Source organism: Cucumis sativus, chromosome 7 (genome assembly GCF_000004075.3).
Source record: "Cucumis sativus cultivar 9930 chromosome 7, Cucumber_9930_V3, whole genome shotgun sequence".
NCBI lineage: Eukaryota > Viridiplantae > Streptophyta > Magnoliopsida > Cucurbitales > Cucurbitaceae > Cucumis > Cucumis sativus.
Genome location: NC_026661.2, coordinates 1,127,206 through 1,147,688, shown reverse-complemented (window position 1 = coordinate 1,147,688; position 20,483 = coordinate 1,127,206). Strand labels below are relative to the sequence as shown.

The 20,483-nt window shown below is 35.8% G+C and overlaps 1 protein-coding gene and 1 long non-coding RNA gene across 6 annotated transcripts; both read right to left on the bottom strand.

The window, feature by feature from the left end:
- Positions 1-4,337: 4,337 nt before the first annotated feature.
- Positions 4,338-5,363, bottom strand: LOC116405199. The gene is made up of 2 exons (XR_004218361.1): positions 5,001-5,363; positions 4,338-4,649 (listed from the first exon to the last, which is right to left on the bottom strand). It is a non-coding gene; the product is annotated as an uncharacterized LOC116405199 (long non-coding RNA).
- Positions 5,364-5,956: 593 nt separating this feature from the next.
- On the bottom strand, positions 5,957-20,292 carry LOC101212807 (serine/threonine-protein kinase ATR). 5 transcript variants are annotated; one of them, XM_011660305.2, is made up of 16 exons: positions 19,999-20,292; positions 19,593-19,737; positions 19,244-19,356; positions 18,253-18,587; positions 17,971-18,092; positions 17,106-17,250; positions 16,392-16,961; positions 16,229-16,304; positions 15,466-15,787; positions 13,682-14,920; positions 9,931-13,318; positions 9,264-9,833; positions 8,106-8,729; positions 7,308-7,502; positions 6,879-7,192; positions 5,957-6,405 (listed from the first exon to the last, which is right to left on the bottom strand). In XM_011660305.2, the coding sequence occupies exons 1-15, from the start codon at positions 20,150-20,152 to the stop codon at positions 7,025-7,027; spliced, it is 8,166 nt and encodes a 2,721-aa protein (XP_011658607.1). In that variant the 5' UTR covers positions 20,153-20,292; the 3' UTR covers positions 5,957-6,405; positions 6,879-7,024. The 5 variants fall into 5 exon arrangements, with proteins under 5 accessions (XP_011658607.1, XP_031744369.1, XP_031744371.1 ...); XM_031888509.1 differs by lacking the exons at positions 17,971-18,092; positions 18,253-18,587; positions 19,244-19,356; positions 19,593-19,737; positions 19,999-20,292 and adding an exon at positions 17,356-17,958; XM_031888511.1 differs by lacking the exons at positions 17,971-18,092; positions 18,253-18,587; positions 19,244-19,356; positions 19,593-19,737; positions 19,999-20,292 and having other exon boundaries at positions 17,053-17,958.
- Between the last annotated feature and the right edge of the window lie 191 nt (positions 20,293-20,483).

The window sequence follows — 20,483 nt, the reverse complement described above, 5'->3', positions numbered from 1 at the left end:
CATTTTGTATTTGTTAATCTTAAGATTCGAACAAAGAAAAACACATTTGACATTCATGTGACCACAACTGTATATTTGTAGTTTAGAGAATTGTTACTTGTAAAACAAAGAAAAATGAGTTTTGATGTCAAAGTCATTGAATAATCAAATTTTAAATTGAAGTTGGAGTTACCTTGTATGAAATTATAACGATATATTTATAAGAAAAACAACCAAAAGTTTACATTCTCTTGTTGTGATTAGTAAAGGATGGATCTTTCTTATCCTACCTAAGTTTGGATTTTTTTTAGATGAATGATTAGTTGAAATTGGTAATTATTTGTTCCCAAGTCTGCTTTTTCTTGAATTTATGTTCCTTGTATTTTCGTGGCCTTTAGCCTACTTTACCAAGTCTAAATTCAAATGCTATTGATGTTAATTTTCAATACGGACTAATTTGTATTATATAATATAATTTCTTATTTTACAATTTAAACAAGGTTTGATTATATAATATAAAAAAAATTGAGTATATAACATTCATTAAAACATTTAAAAAAACAATTATAAAAAAGTATACAAATAAATTCAACCATGACATGTTAATTTAAGAAAGTTATACTATGAAAACCATCAATTCAACCATGACATGTTAATTTAAGAAAGTTATACTATGAAACCCATCACAAGTAGTCTTTGCTGCCGAGACCTTGATGTCATTGCATATTGGGATATAACTATAGACAACAATATAAACACGACCAAAGTAAACTCTAATCACCCACGCCAAATCATTGTCTGTTTGTTAGAACTCCAAGCAACATCATTGTTCAACTTTTCAAGTGTTAATAAGATAAAGATGTAGTTAACAAGTAAATATTGATGAACGATCAATCCACTTGTGAAGTTATAAGTCAGTTAAGACACTCCAAACACAACAAATATGCCATACAGTGAACACAACTCAACTTGACCAAACCCAAAGTTAGAGTAAAAAATATTTTGGATCTTATTACTGTATTTTAAAAATACAAATTTAATGTTTACATGCATAAACTCTTTCGGGGAATTGCCAAAAATAGGCCAAAAATGGGGTAGAAAAAAAGTTTTAGGATTGATTGTAAAAAAAGTTGAGATTTATGACAAATTTGGGGTGAAATGACGAAAATACCTTTATTTAATTTTACTTCACAGCTTTACTCCAGTGTAGTTCATCTCGCAGGTTCTTAAATTCAAATGTTTAATCTGAAATGAAATAAAATTCAAATGTTAAAAGTCACCATAAATCAATTCATTTCAAATTAAACATTTGAATTTAAGAACATGCGAGATGTCTGCGAGATGTTTGCGAGATAAAATAACAATAACAATAACTTGCTAACATCCTTTGAAACATCTCTAAAACAACCCTAAATCAACTTGAAACAATTAAAAATTATATTTGATTTATATATTTAAGATGCAAATATATACATATAACACAACACGATTCAGATTAAAAAAAAAAACAAACCACAGTGTGTGAGATATTTGTCGGAGTAGAGGATGAACGGCAACGAACTAAAGCGAAAAGTTGACAAACATTTTAGAGAGGAGAAGAAGTGCAAATGTTTTTTTTACTTTACTTACTATACATTGAAGAGAGAGAGGTTGGAAGAGAAGAACAAATATGAAGTAAAATTAAATAAGAGTATTTTCGTCATTTCATCTCAAATTTGTCCTAAATCTCAACTTTTTTACAATCAATCCTAAAACTCTTTTTCTACCCAACTTTCGGCCTATTTTTGACAATTCCCCAAAGAAAATCTAGATCCGCGTTAGTTTCTCTACCTGTGGTTCGATCAAACAGTAGGAAGAGATTTGAAATCTTCTGATGAAGCATTCAGCTAAGAAACGCCAACGAGAATCACCCGAACCACTGTCCTAATCCACGACCTTCTTCTATAGTCATTCAAATATTTGAACTGTCCAGTTTTAGTTCGTATACCTTTCCATAAGACTAAAATATTGATAGAACTAAGTCAGTTTTAGTTCTACCCTAATTGCCACAATTAACATGTAACCATAAACTAATCAAATTAGGGTTTTAAGAAATATTACCTTTGAAGCTTTCAAAAGATTTGATATCTTCTTACCAATTCTAACCGAGACCACCACTAGTACTCAACTGCTATCCTCTAGACAAAGAACCGGGTTGTGGGACCCAATTTTGGTGTAGAAAGTAATGGAGATAAAATGGGATTGGAAGGTTTCTTTTTTCTTTTGTTTAGATGATGAAAATGATAAAAAAGGCAAAAGTTCTTTAACATTTGAAAACACCTCTATTTATAACCTAATTACATGCAAAAATGCATGCAATTCATTTGCCAAATCTCAACACCTAATGTTTCACTAACAATTAGTGGAACTTAGTGGGCTAGGTGTCTATATCTCATATAACCACATATCCCACTAAGAGTTAGTGGGATTATCCAACAAAATGTTGGATTTTCCCACTTAGTCCAAGGGTAAAATGGTCATTAGATATTTCTAGTCAAAAGTCAAACTTTGACTTTTTTAATCAAAAGTCAATATTTTGACTTTTTACCATTTTGTCCGTCTTGACTAATTCCAACCTCCCGAGCATGAATCCGCATTCATTTTTCCAAAGTTCAAATCACATTTGAATATAAGACCGGTCAAAGTTTGACTTTTCAAAGTCAAAAGTCAACATTTTGACTTTTTACTATTTTTGACCAATTCCGAGCTTCTTAGTATGAATCCGCATTCATACTTATAGTATGTAAAACATAAAGCTTTATTTCTAATTAGAAGACCGACGACTATATCACTGTATATGTCTGTTTCCCTTTCTTCTCCCAATTCGAACAATTCAACCTATTTCATCACACTGTTCTAAGTTTAATCCATATGAGCTAGCAGAGGAATCTAATGGACCTATAGATTATGGGCTCCAACGATTCAAGATTAACTAGCTAAACTCTTTTAAACCGAGTTAATCAACATTCGTTAACTAACGGGTCATTCCACTAAAGTCCCGTAGTTGCACTCCCCTCACTATAGATATATTTGTGTCCTTTTGATAAAACCATAATCAGTAAGTTAATCCTTCACAGGTTGCTCGTAACCTTGGCTGGGTCAAAATACCGTTTTACTCCCATGATTACATCTTGCTCCTTAAGTCCCACTAATCCACTATTGAACAATTGGTTTAAGGTTCAACCTATAAACTTAATCCCTCTCGGGCCAATGAGAGGGTGGGGCCCCTTGTTCAAGACTTGGATTCAGTGCTTAAGAGAGCAACCTATCTACTAACCCTAAAGCGGGTAGGAGTGAATTCCATCTTGTACCCTATGTTCCCAGCTATCCACCCGATCTTACCCCTGAAATGAGAGGCTTATTGGGCCAACGCTGATGAGCTGCTCTCACCTATGCAGATCTAAGGATAATCTCGTGTGAACAGGAGTTCATAGTTAACTCAAGATTAAAACTAAGTTACCTAGGTCATCAATAATTGAGATAGTCAATTTTAAACAGTAAACGGTGTTATAACGTAAAAATGACTAATTCATGGTTCAGTCTTATGTAAACATTTTACATAGGATGCCCCCATTTCATGTCTCTACATGAACGATTAGGATCACCTCGTTTGTACTACAAAGTGGGCCGCATCCATAGTTTCTCTAAATAAGGCGTCCAACCTTTATTTCATATACTATAGACTATTTAGACTATATACTCGAACTTGATCCACGTTTATGTTTACACATAAAGTTCAAGTTTATTCAAAAAATAGCCTTGGAACTTGATTTGTTGGATTTAAGATTATAATATTTAATTTCTCAATAACAACTTTATTGAACAGAATATGATTTACAAACTACGAGTTTTAGGACAAAAAAATTCTCCTATTAAATTAGACTTAAAATTCAGGTGAGTTAGCAATTTATTTTTTTAAAAAAATGTGAAATAGGATAGAAAAATAACACAATTGGGTTGAAATTTTCTCTTTCAATTTCTCTCTATTTTTTTCCCGTGGCCATGGTTTCTCTCTTTTTCCTTTATTGTTCTCTGGCGCTCACCACCATTGACTGTCTTTGCAAAAAGCTTTACTCTGAGTACTCCAATGGCGGAATTAATCCCAATCTCAATCTCAAACCTCCGTTTCTTGCTTTCTTTCTTTTTTTTGTTTTCTTATTTTCTCTCTCATGGGCGTGGAGTTAAGAAGACCCATTGGTGCTGAACTGATAGAGCCATGGCTATGGATAGTGTGAAGATGGTGACAATGAACATCGAAAGGGAAGGGAGAGAGGAAGCGCAATAAAGGAATTGAAAGACAAAAATATATAGAGAACGGGGAAGAGGAAGAGCCATAAGCCCAAAATTTATTGCACTTTTATGGAAACTAAATATCCTCTATTTCTTACAATTTTCCATTTTATAAATTACGGCGTTAGAATTTTCATAAATTACAAAGTTAGACATGCTGGTTTTTGAATTTTGAAGGACGTCTTCTTCTTCATCTCACGCACTTCTCCTTCTTCATATTCCTCATGGCCAGTGAGTTGCATCGGACGATAGGTTTGGGCGGAGGCAGCGACAACAGATTTTCTTCTCCGCCTCTTCTTTTGCAATTCTTCTTTTTATTCAATTCTATCAGAACTCATATTCTGTAATTGTTTGGTCAACAAGAAGAATAAAAAGAAAGTTAAAGATACGAAGAAAAAGAATAATGATTGCAAGATATTGATGATGATCGAAAAATAAAAAAGAAAAGAAAAATGGCAGAAGAAGAGATGAGATGAAAAAGAAAATTAAAGAGAGTTGGAGAAGAAGAAGAGATGATGATCATGAATACATTGAACGATGATGAGTCGTGAATTCAATGAAGAAAAAGAAAAAAGAAAAATTAAAATAAAGAGAATAATTATGGAAGAAGAAGAATTGACGAAACAATTGTAGAAGAATAAAAAGAAAAAAGAAGAATGGCAATTAAAAAAGAGAAGGAGAAGAAAACTTACCATTGTCGTTGCCGCCGTGAGTAGGATGAAGAAGGATATGCCACCGTCAAAACCTACTGCCCGTGACTGACTCCCGATGCAACCCGCCGCCCGTGAGGAATATGAAGAACGAGAAGTGTCGCATGAGATGAAGAAGACGTCTTGCGAAATTTAGAAACCACAAGGGCAAAACTGTAATTTACAAAAATACAACCATGGGCTTACCGTGGGCTTTTTTTCTCGTTATATGGATGGCAAATAATTTAAAAAATAATAAATAATAAATCTTTTTTAAAGTATTTTTTTATTTTTAACCGATCTTACCTATATCAAATATCACTAAATTTGCTATATTCGCAATATCTAAAAAAATAGATATCTTTTTTAAATGTTCTTATCATTCGTAGTTAAAGAAATTTAAAAAGCCAAAACTTCATTAAATAATTTTGATTAAAAAAGTATTGGATATTAAAATTATTTTTAAATATAACAACATAAACTACGATATTTTAAAATATATATAAAAAAATACTACTATAATAATGTGTTTACTAGTAAACAAAGCCCAAGGACATCAATCGAATTCTCATGTTTGGGAGAATTCTATAATTTTCTAACCTTATAAGTGAAGCTTTTTTTTTTTTCTGTTGTAAGCCTTTTAATTAAAACCCCCTTAAAAAAACAATATTAAAAAAATAATGCAAAAGAGGAGTTCATACCGTTGCATTAATAATAAAAACTGTGGTAACAAACAATTTGTTAGCTTCAAATCCTAATAACATTCTCATCTTCAAACCCAACAATATTTCTTTAATATATATAAATAAAATAAAATAAAATAGAAACCCAAACATGAAAATCTTCTATTTCATAAATCTTATTTTTAAACATGTTTTTACATTTTTTTTTTAACATCAATAAAACCTTAAACCAAATGGCAAATGGCTCCTCAAACTTCTAAAAGTTCTAAGGATCAATTAAACACAAAACTCAAAGTTTATCAACTAATTTTATAATTTAACCTTTAAGTGTTCTCGAAGAGCTTCAAACCCAACTATTTCAAGGAACTTCCCTCAAAACATTTCAAAGATTTAGCACAAAACCACCCCTTAAGGGCTTCTTCCCTGATATGATCGACAATACTACCAAAAACCACGCTAGTGGTGAGGTAGGTAGCCTTCATTTACATCGATATACAAAAAATAAATGCAATACTATGCAAAATGAAAAGTTAAATATACAATCAAAATCAAGCTCAACAAACTCAAAAAGGCATCGCATGCTACTCATTAAACGAGAACATACAACATGAGCCAAAACGTATAAAAGAAGTTGCATTGGACCTTGGAGTTTCGAAGGTAATAACAACAGTGCCTGCTTGGAGAGATCATGGACTGCGCTTGCTTTACATTCATTAAAAAAAGGCCTAAGATATCAGAAAAAAAAAAACAAAATTAGCGCTCATAATCCAGCATTAAGCGAGATTTATCAGAGGATTTGTGAAACCAAGGATGAAGCTCTTATAGTACAATCCTGATTTTTGGAAATAAATGAAAATCTACCAACATTGTTTTCGAAAGGACTACCTACTTTTTTTATTATTATATTTTTAACTTTGATTTGTTTTAGTGTTCCAAAATGTATTTTTAGTCATTGTACTATCACATTTATTGTAATGAGACCAAACAAGAGGGTGGAACCCACTCTGCAAATTTTTTGTACCTCTTTGAACCACTTTAAATCGACCAAGTAAATAAGCTTTGCAGGACGAAGTTCAAATTCTATGTGAGTCTCCAACCTAAGATCTCAAGTTCTACAAAGTTCCTGACGTGTGGTAGGATCAAGCAATTGTCCTATGTAAGCTCATCTAAAAGAATATAATTTTTTTAAAAAAATTACCTTAGTTTGCCAAGAATCTGTCCTCCAAGAAACTTTGCCAAGTTGGCAGAAGAGCCTAGGGCGACTGGGAGAGAATGCTGGAAAAGCCTTCCTTTGATCTTTGTGAAGAGAAGAACCTCTGAATTTTTTGGGATTCCGCATTTTATCTAGAACCATGGCATCCACCATATGTACATCTTCCCAAGATTTTTGTGTGCAACTGCTTCAGCAATTAATCGACGAGCCTGACCTTCAACAGCCAGGGGCAAAGATGGTGCAGCTCCAACGCCAACAACTACACCTCGTAACCTAGCCTCAATGTTACTGATGGCTAACTGTAACAGTATTAAAAGAGCATGACGATTAGCTTTAGCAATTCAGTTGAGCATTAAAATAAAATAAACAAATTGTATAATCTACAGCAGAGACCGTAATAACAGACAACCAAACCTGAGCATGTGGATTCTGAACTTCAACACCACTGGATTTGTGAGATTTTGTCCACTCCACAAGTGGATCATGAATGAAAGTTTCAAGTATGCTCATCAAAGTGTCCCGATGAGATCTTAATACAGAAAGAGTAATTTCACAAACTCTCAAGAAAATGCCCTCATAACCAGTGATTCCTAATCCATCGATCATGTTCTGATGATAAAAGGAAAGCATAGATAAGAAAAGCGAAAAATTAGGGACATAAATAGCATCTACTTTGACAGCAATGGAACAGATAAATGCAGAAAGTAACTAAATTTAGTTAATGAAAATTTTTTGGTGATCTTCTATTAATGGCATCATAGAGGAGAAAAGTGCAAATTGGGGATACAAATGTCCCATCTACTTTGACAGATAGCAGAATAGATAAACGCAAAAGGTAACTATTAACATGAGCGGTAAATAATACTCTGCTCATTTATTAATGGAGCACACAAGGCATATATATAGCCAAGTGGCAATCAAGGAAGCAAAGTACAATAAACTTCCTGAGCAAACTAACTGACTGTTGACTGATATGAAACATATTTTAGTTACAAGCTTAATAGTAACTAAAGTCTTTCAATATAGCATTTCGGGGTGAGGTCCTACGAATGAAAATTTCTATATGGACACAAAAATTAAACCGATTGCCAAATATAATTGGCCTGTGCCAATGCTAAATGTGGAAATTGATGGTTGCTGAAAATTCTTGACTAAAAAAATTTTTCACGTTCATCTGAAAGGAAAATTATCAATCATGTAAAGTCTTCTTACCTGGGTTAGCCTAAACGGCACCAATTCAGGCTTTTCAAGCTGCAGACCTTTGTCAAATAAACAACTGAAATCGACATGAACGCAGTCACCCGTAGTAGAATCAAAAAGAATATTTTCACCATGTCTATCACCTAACCCCACAATATGCCCAACCATAGACCAAACTGCAGTTGTATGTGCATAAGCTATCCGGGCTCTAAACCAAGCAGCTGGTTCTGAAAAGGTATTTAAAAACCATCTATGGAAAACGGGAGGGAACAGAGGGAGAATTTTTGTCTTCAGCATCTCACCTTCAGGTATTTTACCTTGGCACTGATCATATATTCGCTTAACTTGGGGATTTGTCTTCTGCCTGTCAAACTTACCGCAAGTAATATATATGTCTTGCAGTATATGTCTTAGACCACGAGTATGGGGAACCCATTCTACCATACCACAATCCTCTGTCAGAGGTATCACAGCAAAAGTGCGTATGTAGAGCTTCCTCCGGCGGCTTTCTGGATATTTGGATAATAAACGATTAATCATTGCTGTGAACTCCATCATGCGAGCATCTTTCCGGAGATCATCCTTGGGTTTGCAGAGGAATGGTCGCTCAATACCATCACTACCCAATAGAATGATCTGTAATTAAGAAGAGTCAAAGTCAAAGTCAAAAAAGGCATGAGCAATAGATAATTAGTTATTATATTGAAGAACTACACCAATATACATGCCCAAAAAAGCAGTGGAATTTTTTCTTCTGCCTGTTCGAAGAACCAATATAATTACACAACTAAAGTTGAAATCATGACATGGAAAATAAATTCATTTGCTTGCTTCACCAAGGCTGTGTGGGCTGGCTTACCTACATAGCTAGCTTTAAAAAAGTAATATAAATAAAGAAAGAAAGAAGAAGAATTAATTTCTTACAGCATATCTTAAACAATGAAGTAAATTAGTAATAATTAATAATTATGATGAAAAGCTATAGTCCGCTTCCAAGCATAAAACTCTCAGCACGAAAACTATGATAAGAGATAGAGATGCAACACAAAAATTTGAGCAAAGGATATAGAAAGAAACTTGAACACAACTACAGGAGGCTGTAAAATAGAAAGTATGATTCATATATTGAAAGCATTTTGCAGAAGTCAAAACACTGCAAAAACACCATACTTTCTTAGGCCGCTGAAGTGATGAAAGAATCTCAGCCTCATCAGCTATTCCTGATATTGTAGGAAGCTCTGTGCCAGAAAAGATGTCAGAACTCGGTGAATCAGTGAGATTCACATCATATGTCGGCAGATTAACAACCAGAGATTGTTGAATTGGCATAATAATCTCCAATGGCATCATTCTCTTCAATGTGCTAAATTCCGTAGAAATATTAATGTTCTTCGCCCTTTGTTGACCTGGATGGAAGCACAACTTGATTAAATGATCAATTAGACTGGCAAACTGAAGAAATAAATTGTTGCCACCCTTTCCTTGACTGAAATCTTTTTTTGCAGAATAGATTATCTCCATAGCTGCCTCTCGTCTTGAAGGAACAGTGGATTTTGAAACTGCAGCCATTATCCAAAGCGCTTGCTGTGGATACTGTCGGACAACAGAAGCAATTATGTATTTAACCAATCGAACAGTTTCTTCATTCTGATGACAAATCCTTGAAACTAACTGAGGCAGTACAGCCAACCATTGATATGCTGGCAAATCCTTTAAACAACCCCGCATGATGCTCAGAACCTGGAAAAATAAGTCAGCAGTAAATAATAATAGCAAAAGGCATGCAACTCATGTGATCAAAGGAAATCAAAATGACATTTCAAACTAAATTCAGAACCTTTCCATGAACACTTTTCAACTCCTTGTTGGATGGTGAACCAACTCTTTGGTAGATGCTTCCAAAGTCAAACCACAGAGTTAACAACCTTGGAAGTGCTTGAAATAGATTCTTGTGACCCCTGTGAAGTCCTTTTGCATAGAACAGGAGTACATCAGGCACATAAGACCACCAGGGCTTCTCATTATTTAAATTTGGAGGGCCAATAGCAGTAGAAGATGATGAGACTTTTCTCGAACCTTGTTCGAAACTATCTTCCTGGCGTTTCCTGGCATCTTCAAGCAATTCATCACAGTACCTGGCCATAAAAAAATATCCTTTCTCCCACTTGGGCTGTAGCTCCTTCACTCTTGAATAAAGATTGATGACATCTTCCTTTTGCTTTTGCCCAGTGCAATGTATCCACCTTGAGTATAGGAGAAGAGTCTTTGCAATATCTCTATTCTCATTCAAAGTTTGTGTATCACAGATTAAAGGAGCTGGGTTCATTGGAACCAAGGAAAGGCTTGTTATTGATGACATTGCAGCAGATCCTATGACTTCCACAGGCATATTTAGAAGAGATTGTTGCAATTCTGAGATAGCACCGTCAGACCGCCTAGTACTCCATAAAAGTTTTGCTTTCTCCATATGGACATTAGGTGCACGAGAGGCTTGAGCTTCAAGAATTGCACGGTTTGCTGTTTCATAATGGCCAGCAGAGCGACAGAGCTTTGCATACTGAAGCCAACAGTTCCCAACTTGAGCACCAAGACTACTAGCACCAAAAACCAATCTCCGAAATGACAGGAGTGGCTCTCTTGCCCAGAGTGATGACTGAGTAAATTTCAGCCGGTTCTCCCAATTTTGTATCATTTCTGAAAATTCCTGATCATCTACATGAAATGATTTTTCCAAGAAAGAGTCATTAAAGAGAAGGTTATGGAAGTCCTCAAGCTCTTTCAAAAGGTGGAGTTTCACAACAAATGGATAAGCACGTGCGTAAGAATCCATGCCAGCAGCAGCAAGAGGGGCAATCAGAGACTGTTTGGATAGAGCAATTTTCTCAGAAACTGAAAACTGATTCTTCTTCATCATTGCCTGCAGAATTTTTGCTACGTCCATGTCAAAAGAAGCATTACTCTCAGAGCTGCTACAAAGAAGGCCTTCCTCATCAGCTCCCTTGAGGTATTCGTCCATGAGGTCCCACCTGCCAAGCCTCCAAGCTGCCTGCACTCCTTGCATGCACCACGTTTTCTTGTACTGAGGAATCCTCGTGATTAAACCATCCACATGAGTAACCATAGCTTGGAGGTGGCACATATTTAACAAACAATTAAGAACATCCGAATGCCTTTGAACTGAATTTGGTTCCATATGCAAGGCCTGTTCACAAAAAGTCAAAACTTCTGCCCAGTTTCCAGCTTTTTTATTTATCAAAAGTTGGTCTTGTAACCTCAAGGATTTACGTAAACATGCCAAGCCAGATAGACCATCAGGCTCATCAAGGAAACTATATATTTCCATGAGATATGAAATATCTTCATCCTCAAAGATGCCACTCCTCTCAGCCGCAGGGTTAAAAGAACCAGATTTTCCTCGTACATATGACTCAAAATACATCAAAGATCTAGCATAGGCCTGACAACTCAAGGAAGCCCTAGCAAGAGTGGTCTTTGGAATTGCATCTAAAAGCTGTGAAACATACCTACACTGAACCAGGAGTTGCTCCTGATCAACATGAACATTTGAACTTGATTCCTTTGATTTGGCCACCAAATGCTTAGAAGACGATGACTGACCAGATTGAGAAAGTGACAATCCTCGTTCAACATCATCCACCCACTGTCCTAGATTATCAAGAAGAGTAAACACGGCTTGAATACAAACATCACTTTGCCCCCCAGTATTTCCGTGAATCAAAGCCACACCATTCTCTGCTGCTGCAGCATTGAGAACAGACAAGATTTCTTCTGTTATGCCATGTCGTGCTTCCTCTGTCCCATGACAGACAGCACTAAGAACTAAATAAGGCAGCAAATAAACAGCTGTCTGCATATCATGCCGCACTATACCGCGACAAGCATGAAAAATACCTGCACGAGACCCAGTTGCATGTGCAGTTAGTTTTCTTATCCAAAAATATATCCACCTTCTGAATGACATGCCTGGTCGATATATTGAACTAGCAAATGCAGAGTCAACCACATTTGGGAGTTGAAATCTTGAGGTTAAGCACGGCGCTATAATTTCTTTCACATAATCAGAGAAACGTCCCCACAATCTCTGACCTCTTATACTCATCGCATGATCATCATCAGAAGAATCAGATGCGACAGTTTTTGAAGTTTCTTTATCTTTCAACGATGGTGATGCTGAAGGAGCAGTATTGTCATCTAACGATGCCTTACACCCTGCAATTTTTAGAAGCTCCTGAATGGCTAATGCCGCTGAATCTTGAATAATGGTATCTGGTGCAGCTCCAAAAGCCCGAGCTAAGTGTTTGTGAATCAACTCAAAAATTAGATCATCATCAGAACATTCAATTTTAAATCGTTCACAAGAAAAACTCTTCACTTTAGCAGGATCAACAGCACCTAGTGCACCAATACAATCAGCGCAAATCAATTTCAGCCGTTGGCCCACTGCAGTCCTTGACTCCTCAGCACACCCTCTTAGCAAGGATGAGATTAGTAAGCTCAGAACATCCATGTCTAGATCAGCTTCAGCACTTATCAAAGTTGTAACCTCCTTGCTTCTCATGTTCAACAATTTTCTCAATTCACATGCCACCATGTATCTCACTTTTAAGTTCTCGTGATTTAAGCCATCTACAACATTTCGTAATTGATCCTTTAGAGTCATTGATCCACGAGTTTCATTTATAGCTCTGTTCACTTCTGTCAGAGCAGAAATACAAGGCAGTGGAGGGAATTCGCGTATGTGCACCTTTAGTATACTCTTGTTTTTTAAAACAAGCTCTTCCAAAATTTTTACCACCATATCTAAATGTGTGGAAGTTTCATCTCTCTCCAGGAAAGGCACAAGTGCAGCAAAGACTTGAGAAATCACATACTTGATGCTAGATGGTGATACCATAGCCAGTTGTTGGATAAAAGAATTCAAAACAATGAGACCTTCACTTTGCAGTTCTTCTTTCCCAATAGCATGCATAAGAAGAACCATTAGTTTTGGCACATAGGTACTAAGATGAGAACCCATCAACTTTATCAGCATTTCAATTCGTTGCAGGGCTTGTTTCTGCAGGCAAACATCCTCTGCATGGAGCATTTTCCTATCCAAGCTGTTAAGGAGGCCAACAAAATGATTCCTCAAAAATCCTGGAAGATCATCTCCTCCAGTAAGAACTCTAGCAACTTGTAATATCATCTCAGGAACTCTTGCTAACCTACAAATGAAGACTGATGAAAAACATGCAAAAACAAAAGCAAAACAAAAATCCCTACTTTGATTGGATGGACAGATGTGTATGATAGAAGTGAATTAGACCACATACAATGAACAACAATAAACAAGTTTTAGAGCTACATAAATCTAACACCAAAGCAAAATCCAAAATGGCCTAATAAAAAGGAAATAAGACAACTTTCGGAAACCAAACAAGCTGGCAAAATAGGTAGTAGGAGAGGAGAAAGGCAAAGCTACAATCTCTGAAAAGGAAATGAATAAGTGAAAGCAGATACATTACAAGAACCTAATTCCAAAACTCCACATCAAATTCCAGAGTGGTTTGGTGCTACATAGTACATACCTTTTACTGACCTCATCTGAATTGCCACCATCCACAAAGCATACTAGTTCATCAAGAAGTGCAGGTAATGCAGCAGCAAAAATTTCTTCCTGAGTTGAACCCGTCTGAGCATGATAAAATTCCAAGGCAGAACATAACTCCTTCCCATTTGCTTGGTAGAGAACAAAGGCAAGAACTTTTGGCAACCAATTTACTATTAACGTAACCATATCTGTGTCCACACATTTAGCTAATTCATATAAAGATTCAACAGCTTGATCATTGTTCTGATGAGAGACAATCAGCTTCGGAAGAACAACAGGAATCATTTTCTTAACAAACACTTCAGTTTCAACACCCAAAACAGCTTCTGCAAATTCTTGTACGATTTTTGGATGGTTAACAAGTCTGCTAGAGACGTGATCAAATAGCTCATTACGTAGATGGATAACTTTTGAAAATATCATATTAAAATTCCCTTTAAAATGGAAACAACAAGCTCTGTGGATAGCCCTTGAAGCACTCAACCTCACTGCTATGTATGGATTATCAAGATGATCAACCAACAATAAAAGAGACAGGGAGAAAAAGTCACTGTGAATATCAACTGCATTCATGAGCTCTGCTACAGATTCTAGTATAGTGTCCAGAATTTGGGGATCTGCAGTTGATACCATTGCAGTTTTAATAAAATCCAAAAACATTAGCTCTTTCCTTTTGTTTGAAATATCTTCTTCTGAGAAAAAGCAACTTGTGATGTGATCCTCTAGGAAGGAACTAATTTGAAGGCAGAATGCTTCTCTAATTGACTTTTTTCTGTTCAGAAGCAAAAACTCAACACATTTAAGCCAATCGGTCTTCGTTTGATGTAGAACATCCCTACTCCCATGGACCAGAATTCGTCTAAGAGTTCCCACGCAGGACAATTGAACCTCTTCTGAAGACTCATCAAAAAGAAGTTTGAAAAACATCGACACTAAATGGACAAAATCACTATCCAAATTCATTTTTGGGTAAAAGTCAGATTGCTCAATTATATTTGCATAAAGTTTATGATCATGCAGAACAGTCCGATCACATTTTGAACACCAAAATCCTTGTAACACATAGTTAACTGTCTGGCAACATCTATCACTGTTGGTATTTAAAAATAATTTGCACCTACTCACTGAATGGCAAGATCCATACAGGCATGATAAAAACCCAAGAGAAACTGGGATAATCTTCTTAACTTTTTCATGCATTTCTTCCTTCAAGATCCTGAAGTTCAAATGAGCAACAAACATGAGAAGTTAAGCAAAGGATATGCCTACAAGGTTCACATTTTAAAACCAGTAGAATCAAATAAAATGTCCTAAAAATGTCAAACATATACATTCCTTATTTGTCTGTATTTCTATTCCACTTTATCAGTATATTGCTAATTTGCTGGCCTACATATTCTTCCTTTTTAAAATACTAAGAATTTTCTCTGTTTTTCAGCTGCAACAGACAAAGGACTCTTTAGCAGCTTTTTCTTTGAATGAAGAAAATACACTAGTGTCCAAAATTTATAGTTTACACCTGAACTTATCTACGCACAAAGTCAAGAGTCTATGAATGAAGACCAAACTCCTCTTACCCTATTGGTTCTTACCTTTAATGTCAGGGCATAAGAAGAAAATTGTTCAGAATCGGGACCTCTGCTCTCAGTTAAAAGTATTACACAAAATTCAGTTTCCTTCTTCTGTGAGTCTTTTGTAAATTGATAATTCAGTTACTCAACACATATTTAAAATACATTCAAATGAAAAAGCTCAACTTACTCCAGTCTCCTAAACAACGGTGTTAGCCTGTCAAAACCAGTCCATAGAGCAATCACTGGAATTGAAATGGCAGCCTCAGTTCTAACTTCATCATTTTCATCAACAAGACTCAAATCCAGGATCTCAAGATCAGTTTCATCCTTCGTGATAGAAGTAATTTTTGACGAAACCTGAACAGAGATGCATCTTGTCTTCCATGGCTTGTGAGATTCAGTACTGGTGATTGAATGGGTCCATGGAACTTTAAGTATCACAGACATTGTTTCAGCACATTCACCATTACTTCCAGACAAGAGTGAAAATAAACATGAAGATATATGGTCTGTACATCAGAGTATTAAATGACATAGTCAGCACTAACAACTACAACAAACAAAGAGAAGAAACTATGAGTAAATCAGAAATTATTTTAAGATGAAGCATAATCTTTATGGTTTTTTCTACAAAGAGAAACAATTGTGTTATGAAATATCCAAGAAGATAAAGAGAGAGAGGGAGAGATGAGACAAGAAGGCCATGATAGTCGACATATATCGAGACTAAATCTTTCCTGAGTTTGTTTCTTGTCAGCTAACTGAAATATACTACCTACATTCATCTTTTATGAATTCTCACGTGCATAAAAAAATAAAACTTTGTAGGCATCTGGCAAAATATTGCAAGTAGTTAAGGCCTATAAACAAAACTAAAACAATGCAGCAATCATCTACCTCAAAAGCAGTACTTCAAGAAATTAACAATAACAACTGGACAATTGCCTTACTTGGTAAAAGAAGTATGTTGTGAATTCCTTCAAGAAAAATGGAGATGTCGATGGAAATTGAGCTTCCTTTCTTCGCCTGTAAAATATATCTCAAATCTTAATAATAAGAGAATCCAGGTCATAGAAAAAATTATGGAACGTTCACAAAAGTAAATCAAGCCACCTGCTCATATATCCAGGGAATCCATGAAACCATTTCCTGAAATATGACCATGGACAAACGAGTTTCAGGGTACCGACAGAAAGCAATACACAGCATGCTAAGAGCTGTTAGTGAAACTTCTGGTCTTAAAGCATCAGCCCTGAAGGAAGAAGCTTTTAAACATCCAACAAATGAAACAAGTAAATTATGCAAATTATTTGCATAAGTTTCTTCAGTTTCACAAATTTTGATGTGAGGCTTCTTGCACTCAACCATAATATCAGCTTCGGAGCTCACAATTTCTCCATCCATCTTTGGTCTTTTTTTCTTCACGATATCCAACTCCTCAAAGGGTCTCTTTTCTCCAATTCGAGAGATTTCAGTTGATTTATTGCTCAATTCTGATGAACCCATGCCTGGTAAAGACCCTCCAACATAATCAGGACCAAGAATAGATAGAACTGCTTTGAAGCAATCTATCAAAGCAAAGCAAGGTTCTGGAAAAGAAAGCATATCAACGAGTATTTCAGGCCTCCAGATATGAGGAGGACAGATTTTAGCAATCCGCATGTATGCATTGCATAAGGAAACCTAAAAAATGCAAAATATGAAGGTGGAAATTAATTTGAGATCCCTTCCAGTAAGATCCTAAAAGTCATCAGCAATCGTGGATGTGACAAACCATGTCAGAAATTTCAATTGTTGCTAGTAATGAAATTAGGAATCTAAATTAACCTTGAGCTCCATGCTCTTGGTTCTCCACAATGACTGTGAAAATATGCCAACCATGTCTGCAGCAGTTAGCTTGACAACATCGTCACAACAATTGGAGTATAGCACATTAAGACAACCCCCAATAGAATTATCATATGGTATGTTCCTGCCAAATAACTAATGTATTAGAACGCACAAGTAAATAAAGTAATCATGTTCGATACTCGTTATCAAAAAGTTGCTTGAATAAACAGATTGACTTATATTTTACCTTTAAAAAGTCGGTCGTCCTGCGAACTGGAGAAAAAGTTACAAATTAACTAATTCATAGATGACAGAAACTAACAGAGTGAGATTGATTTTACTTATCATGTGAAGCAAACTTAATCAAGTTTATCGAGGGACAATTGCTCAACCCAAGAGCACCGAATGTTGAAAAATGATGCATTATCTTAAGCAAGTGGTTGGACTCAAGACCTCAAGTCTACATCACAACTTTCAACTCCTTTTAACCATCATGCCACAACCCACTAAGTCCCCTACAAGCTTAGAAAATTATATCTTTTTTAGAGATAGCTGCCTTTTATTTAGAATAAATGAAAATGTGCAAGGGCATTCAAAGAAACCAAGTTCACTGAATCCCCAATAAAGAAAAAGGTTCCACCAAAGTAAAATGCTGCCAAAAGAGTATTTACAATAACTCGACAAAGCTGTGGGCTAGAGAGAAACATGAAACCTCACCAAGGACCAAACTAAAAGGAATAGAAAGAGAAAATAAAGGAACTCCGAGAAAAACCTAGAGGAACGGACAAAGAATATGGGCAAGATATATTTCTCGTTTCCAACCAACATACTGTCAACTTCCTCTCTTTAATTAAACACATACCTAAATACAGGAAGCCCCTGTTTGTCTTCACTTAATATAGTAGATATTGACTGGATTAAAGGCTGATAAGGAACGATGTCGTCTATCACCAAGCCAACAATACGTGCAAAGTCAAAACATGCCTTCCAAAATGTTAAATGTGAGACGACTGTCAGAATATAATCATCATGAATAAAGGAAACCATTTGGGCAAGGAATTTCTATCAAAAACGTCATAGAGTTCAAAATGCTAAACATTTGACATTTCTACTTCCAATTGCAACCATTACATTATCCACTTACCATTTGCAAATCAGCATCCCCATAACATAATAATGAACATGCTGCTGAAACATCTGACATACTGATAAGTCCTTCAACATATACAGTTCCCTCAGCCAAGCATCTACCAAGAAGCTTAATAATCCAAGTTGCAAAAGGCCGCCACCTCTTTTTCCCCGTTAGATTTATCAAAATACCAGAGCCATTAGTTGGTCTGTTGACTTCTGGAAGATCCCCAAGATGATCGGGATCCTCAAAGATTCCTTTTAAAGATTCACAGAAACAACTCAAATTGATACTTGTGGACTCCACAAAGCTTGAAGTATCAGTGCCAAGTGATGCAGTGTATAAAATATCTGCACTAAACAGATGAAATGTGAGCGCCCTTGAATAATAAATAAAAGGTGTTACACATGCCATTAAAATTTTAAGGAAAAATGAAATCGCAGAAGTCAATGTCCCTGTGTACAAAGATAAAGTGTAAAAAGAACAAAGATTCAAATTCAAACCAGAGAAACCAGTGAAAAAAAGATAGTCAAGACCCTCCCCCAACCCCCACCATAATCCAAAAGTTAAGGACCCAATGCAGTGAAAAATACACTGCCAATCTTCACTCTAAAACTTTTTTTCTTTTCCATGTTTCAAGAAAAATGGAGTTGTGGAGCTAAGGCTCCTATAAATGAAGGACCTCAACATTGTAGAAGCGTTTAAATCAACTATCGCATATAACTATGCATCTGTGAGACTGAGAGTTTACCAACACTTTTGAAATTGTTAAATCACAGTTCCTGCATTTCATGAGCAATGTGAGATATGACAGCTTGAGGCAAAGCAGCAATCAACCTGTCACTAAATCCGAGACCCTGGCCATAGTTTTCAAATATCGAAATGTAGCACCTTTCATGTAATTCGACCAATGGCAGAGGCAGAGTACAACAAACTAATACAAAAAGTAGGTCAAGTTTATACAGGAAAATGTTTTTGATACAAGTGACATGAAATTCCTGGTTACCTTCAACAACTGACATGGCATCGAGAAAAAATTGACGGTACGCATCCCGTGCTCCAGTACGAAGCAAGGATAAAAGGGAACCAACGGTTTCAAAAATGACTCCATGTTGTGCCCTGAAGTTAAAAGATTAATTTCTGTTAAGATTGGGAAACAAACAGGGAAAGTGATAAACATGAAATCCAGCTTATTGTTCATACAAATTTCTATCAAATTAAGCATTGTAAAAAAAATTGACACGTTGAGATTGAGGAACGTCGTTAAAATGATCGCTATAATTTTCATTTAACGGAACTCCCGAGACTATAATAAAATGAAAGTTAAAGAACGAACGAAGAAACATATTACTGACTGGATAGTAGTCTCCGCAAAAAAAGGCAATATCCGAGCAATCACAGGCAAAATGGCGCTAGCCTTTCCATGGTAAAAAACGCCAGGAAAGTTCCTGGCAGTGATCGAGATGAGCTTCAATACAGCAACTACTTCTCTCTCATTTACTGGAAGAAACAGAAATGGAATTCAGATTAACATAATCCAGAGAAACCACAACATTATATAGTATATAAAAGCGAGTACAGTTTTCCAATTCTCCAACTAAATGTGAAGTTAGTAACAAACAAAATTCCATAAACGAAAAACACATCCATTCAATTTAGTTAAACCGGATGCTTTCATGCGATTCAAAATCAGAAAGAAAGGATAAGTATTTGAAAAATAAGGAAGAAGCCTAAAAAGGTAGGGCAAATGAGAAATGGAACCTGAGGAAGATGGAACGACGTGATCGTGAAGAAGATTGGGAAGGAAGGCGCGAAATCGGACTTCGAGACCGAAGTCATCTGCGCGATTAGGAGTGGATGAGGAAGCTGCTATACGTTCTCGAAGCTCGTGAACCAGAGCGGAGAGATTCGCCATGGCTAACTACACTACACTACACTACTCTTGCTTAAGGTCTTCGTCTTCCCTCCATTTTTCGAATTTGCGTGTTCATCGGTGCTCTGATTGCCGCCTCATATAAAAATTAACTCTCTTGCCCACCCAACTTACTCCCACCGCTTACTCTCAACGAAAGAGTTGGGGAATTGTCAAAAAATAAAATTAAATTAAATTAAATTAAAAAAAAAATAAAATAGTCCGAAAGTTAGGTAGAAAAAGATTTTTAGGAAAGATGGTACAAAAAGTTGAGATTTATGACAAATTTGAATTGAAATAACGAAAATACTCTTATTTAATTTTAGTTCATATT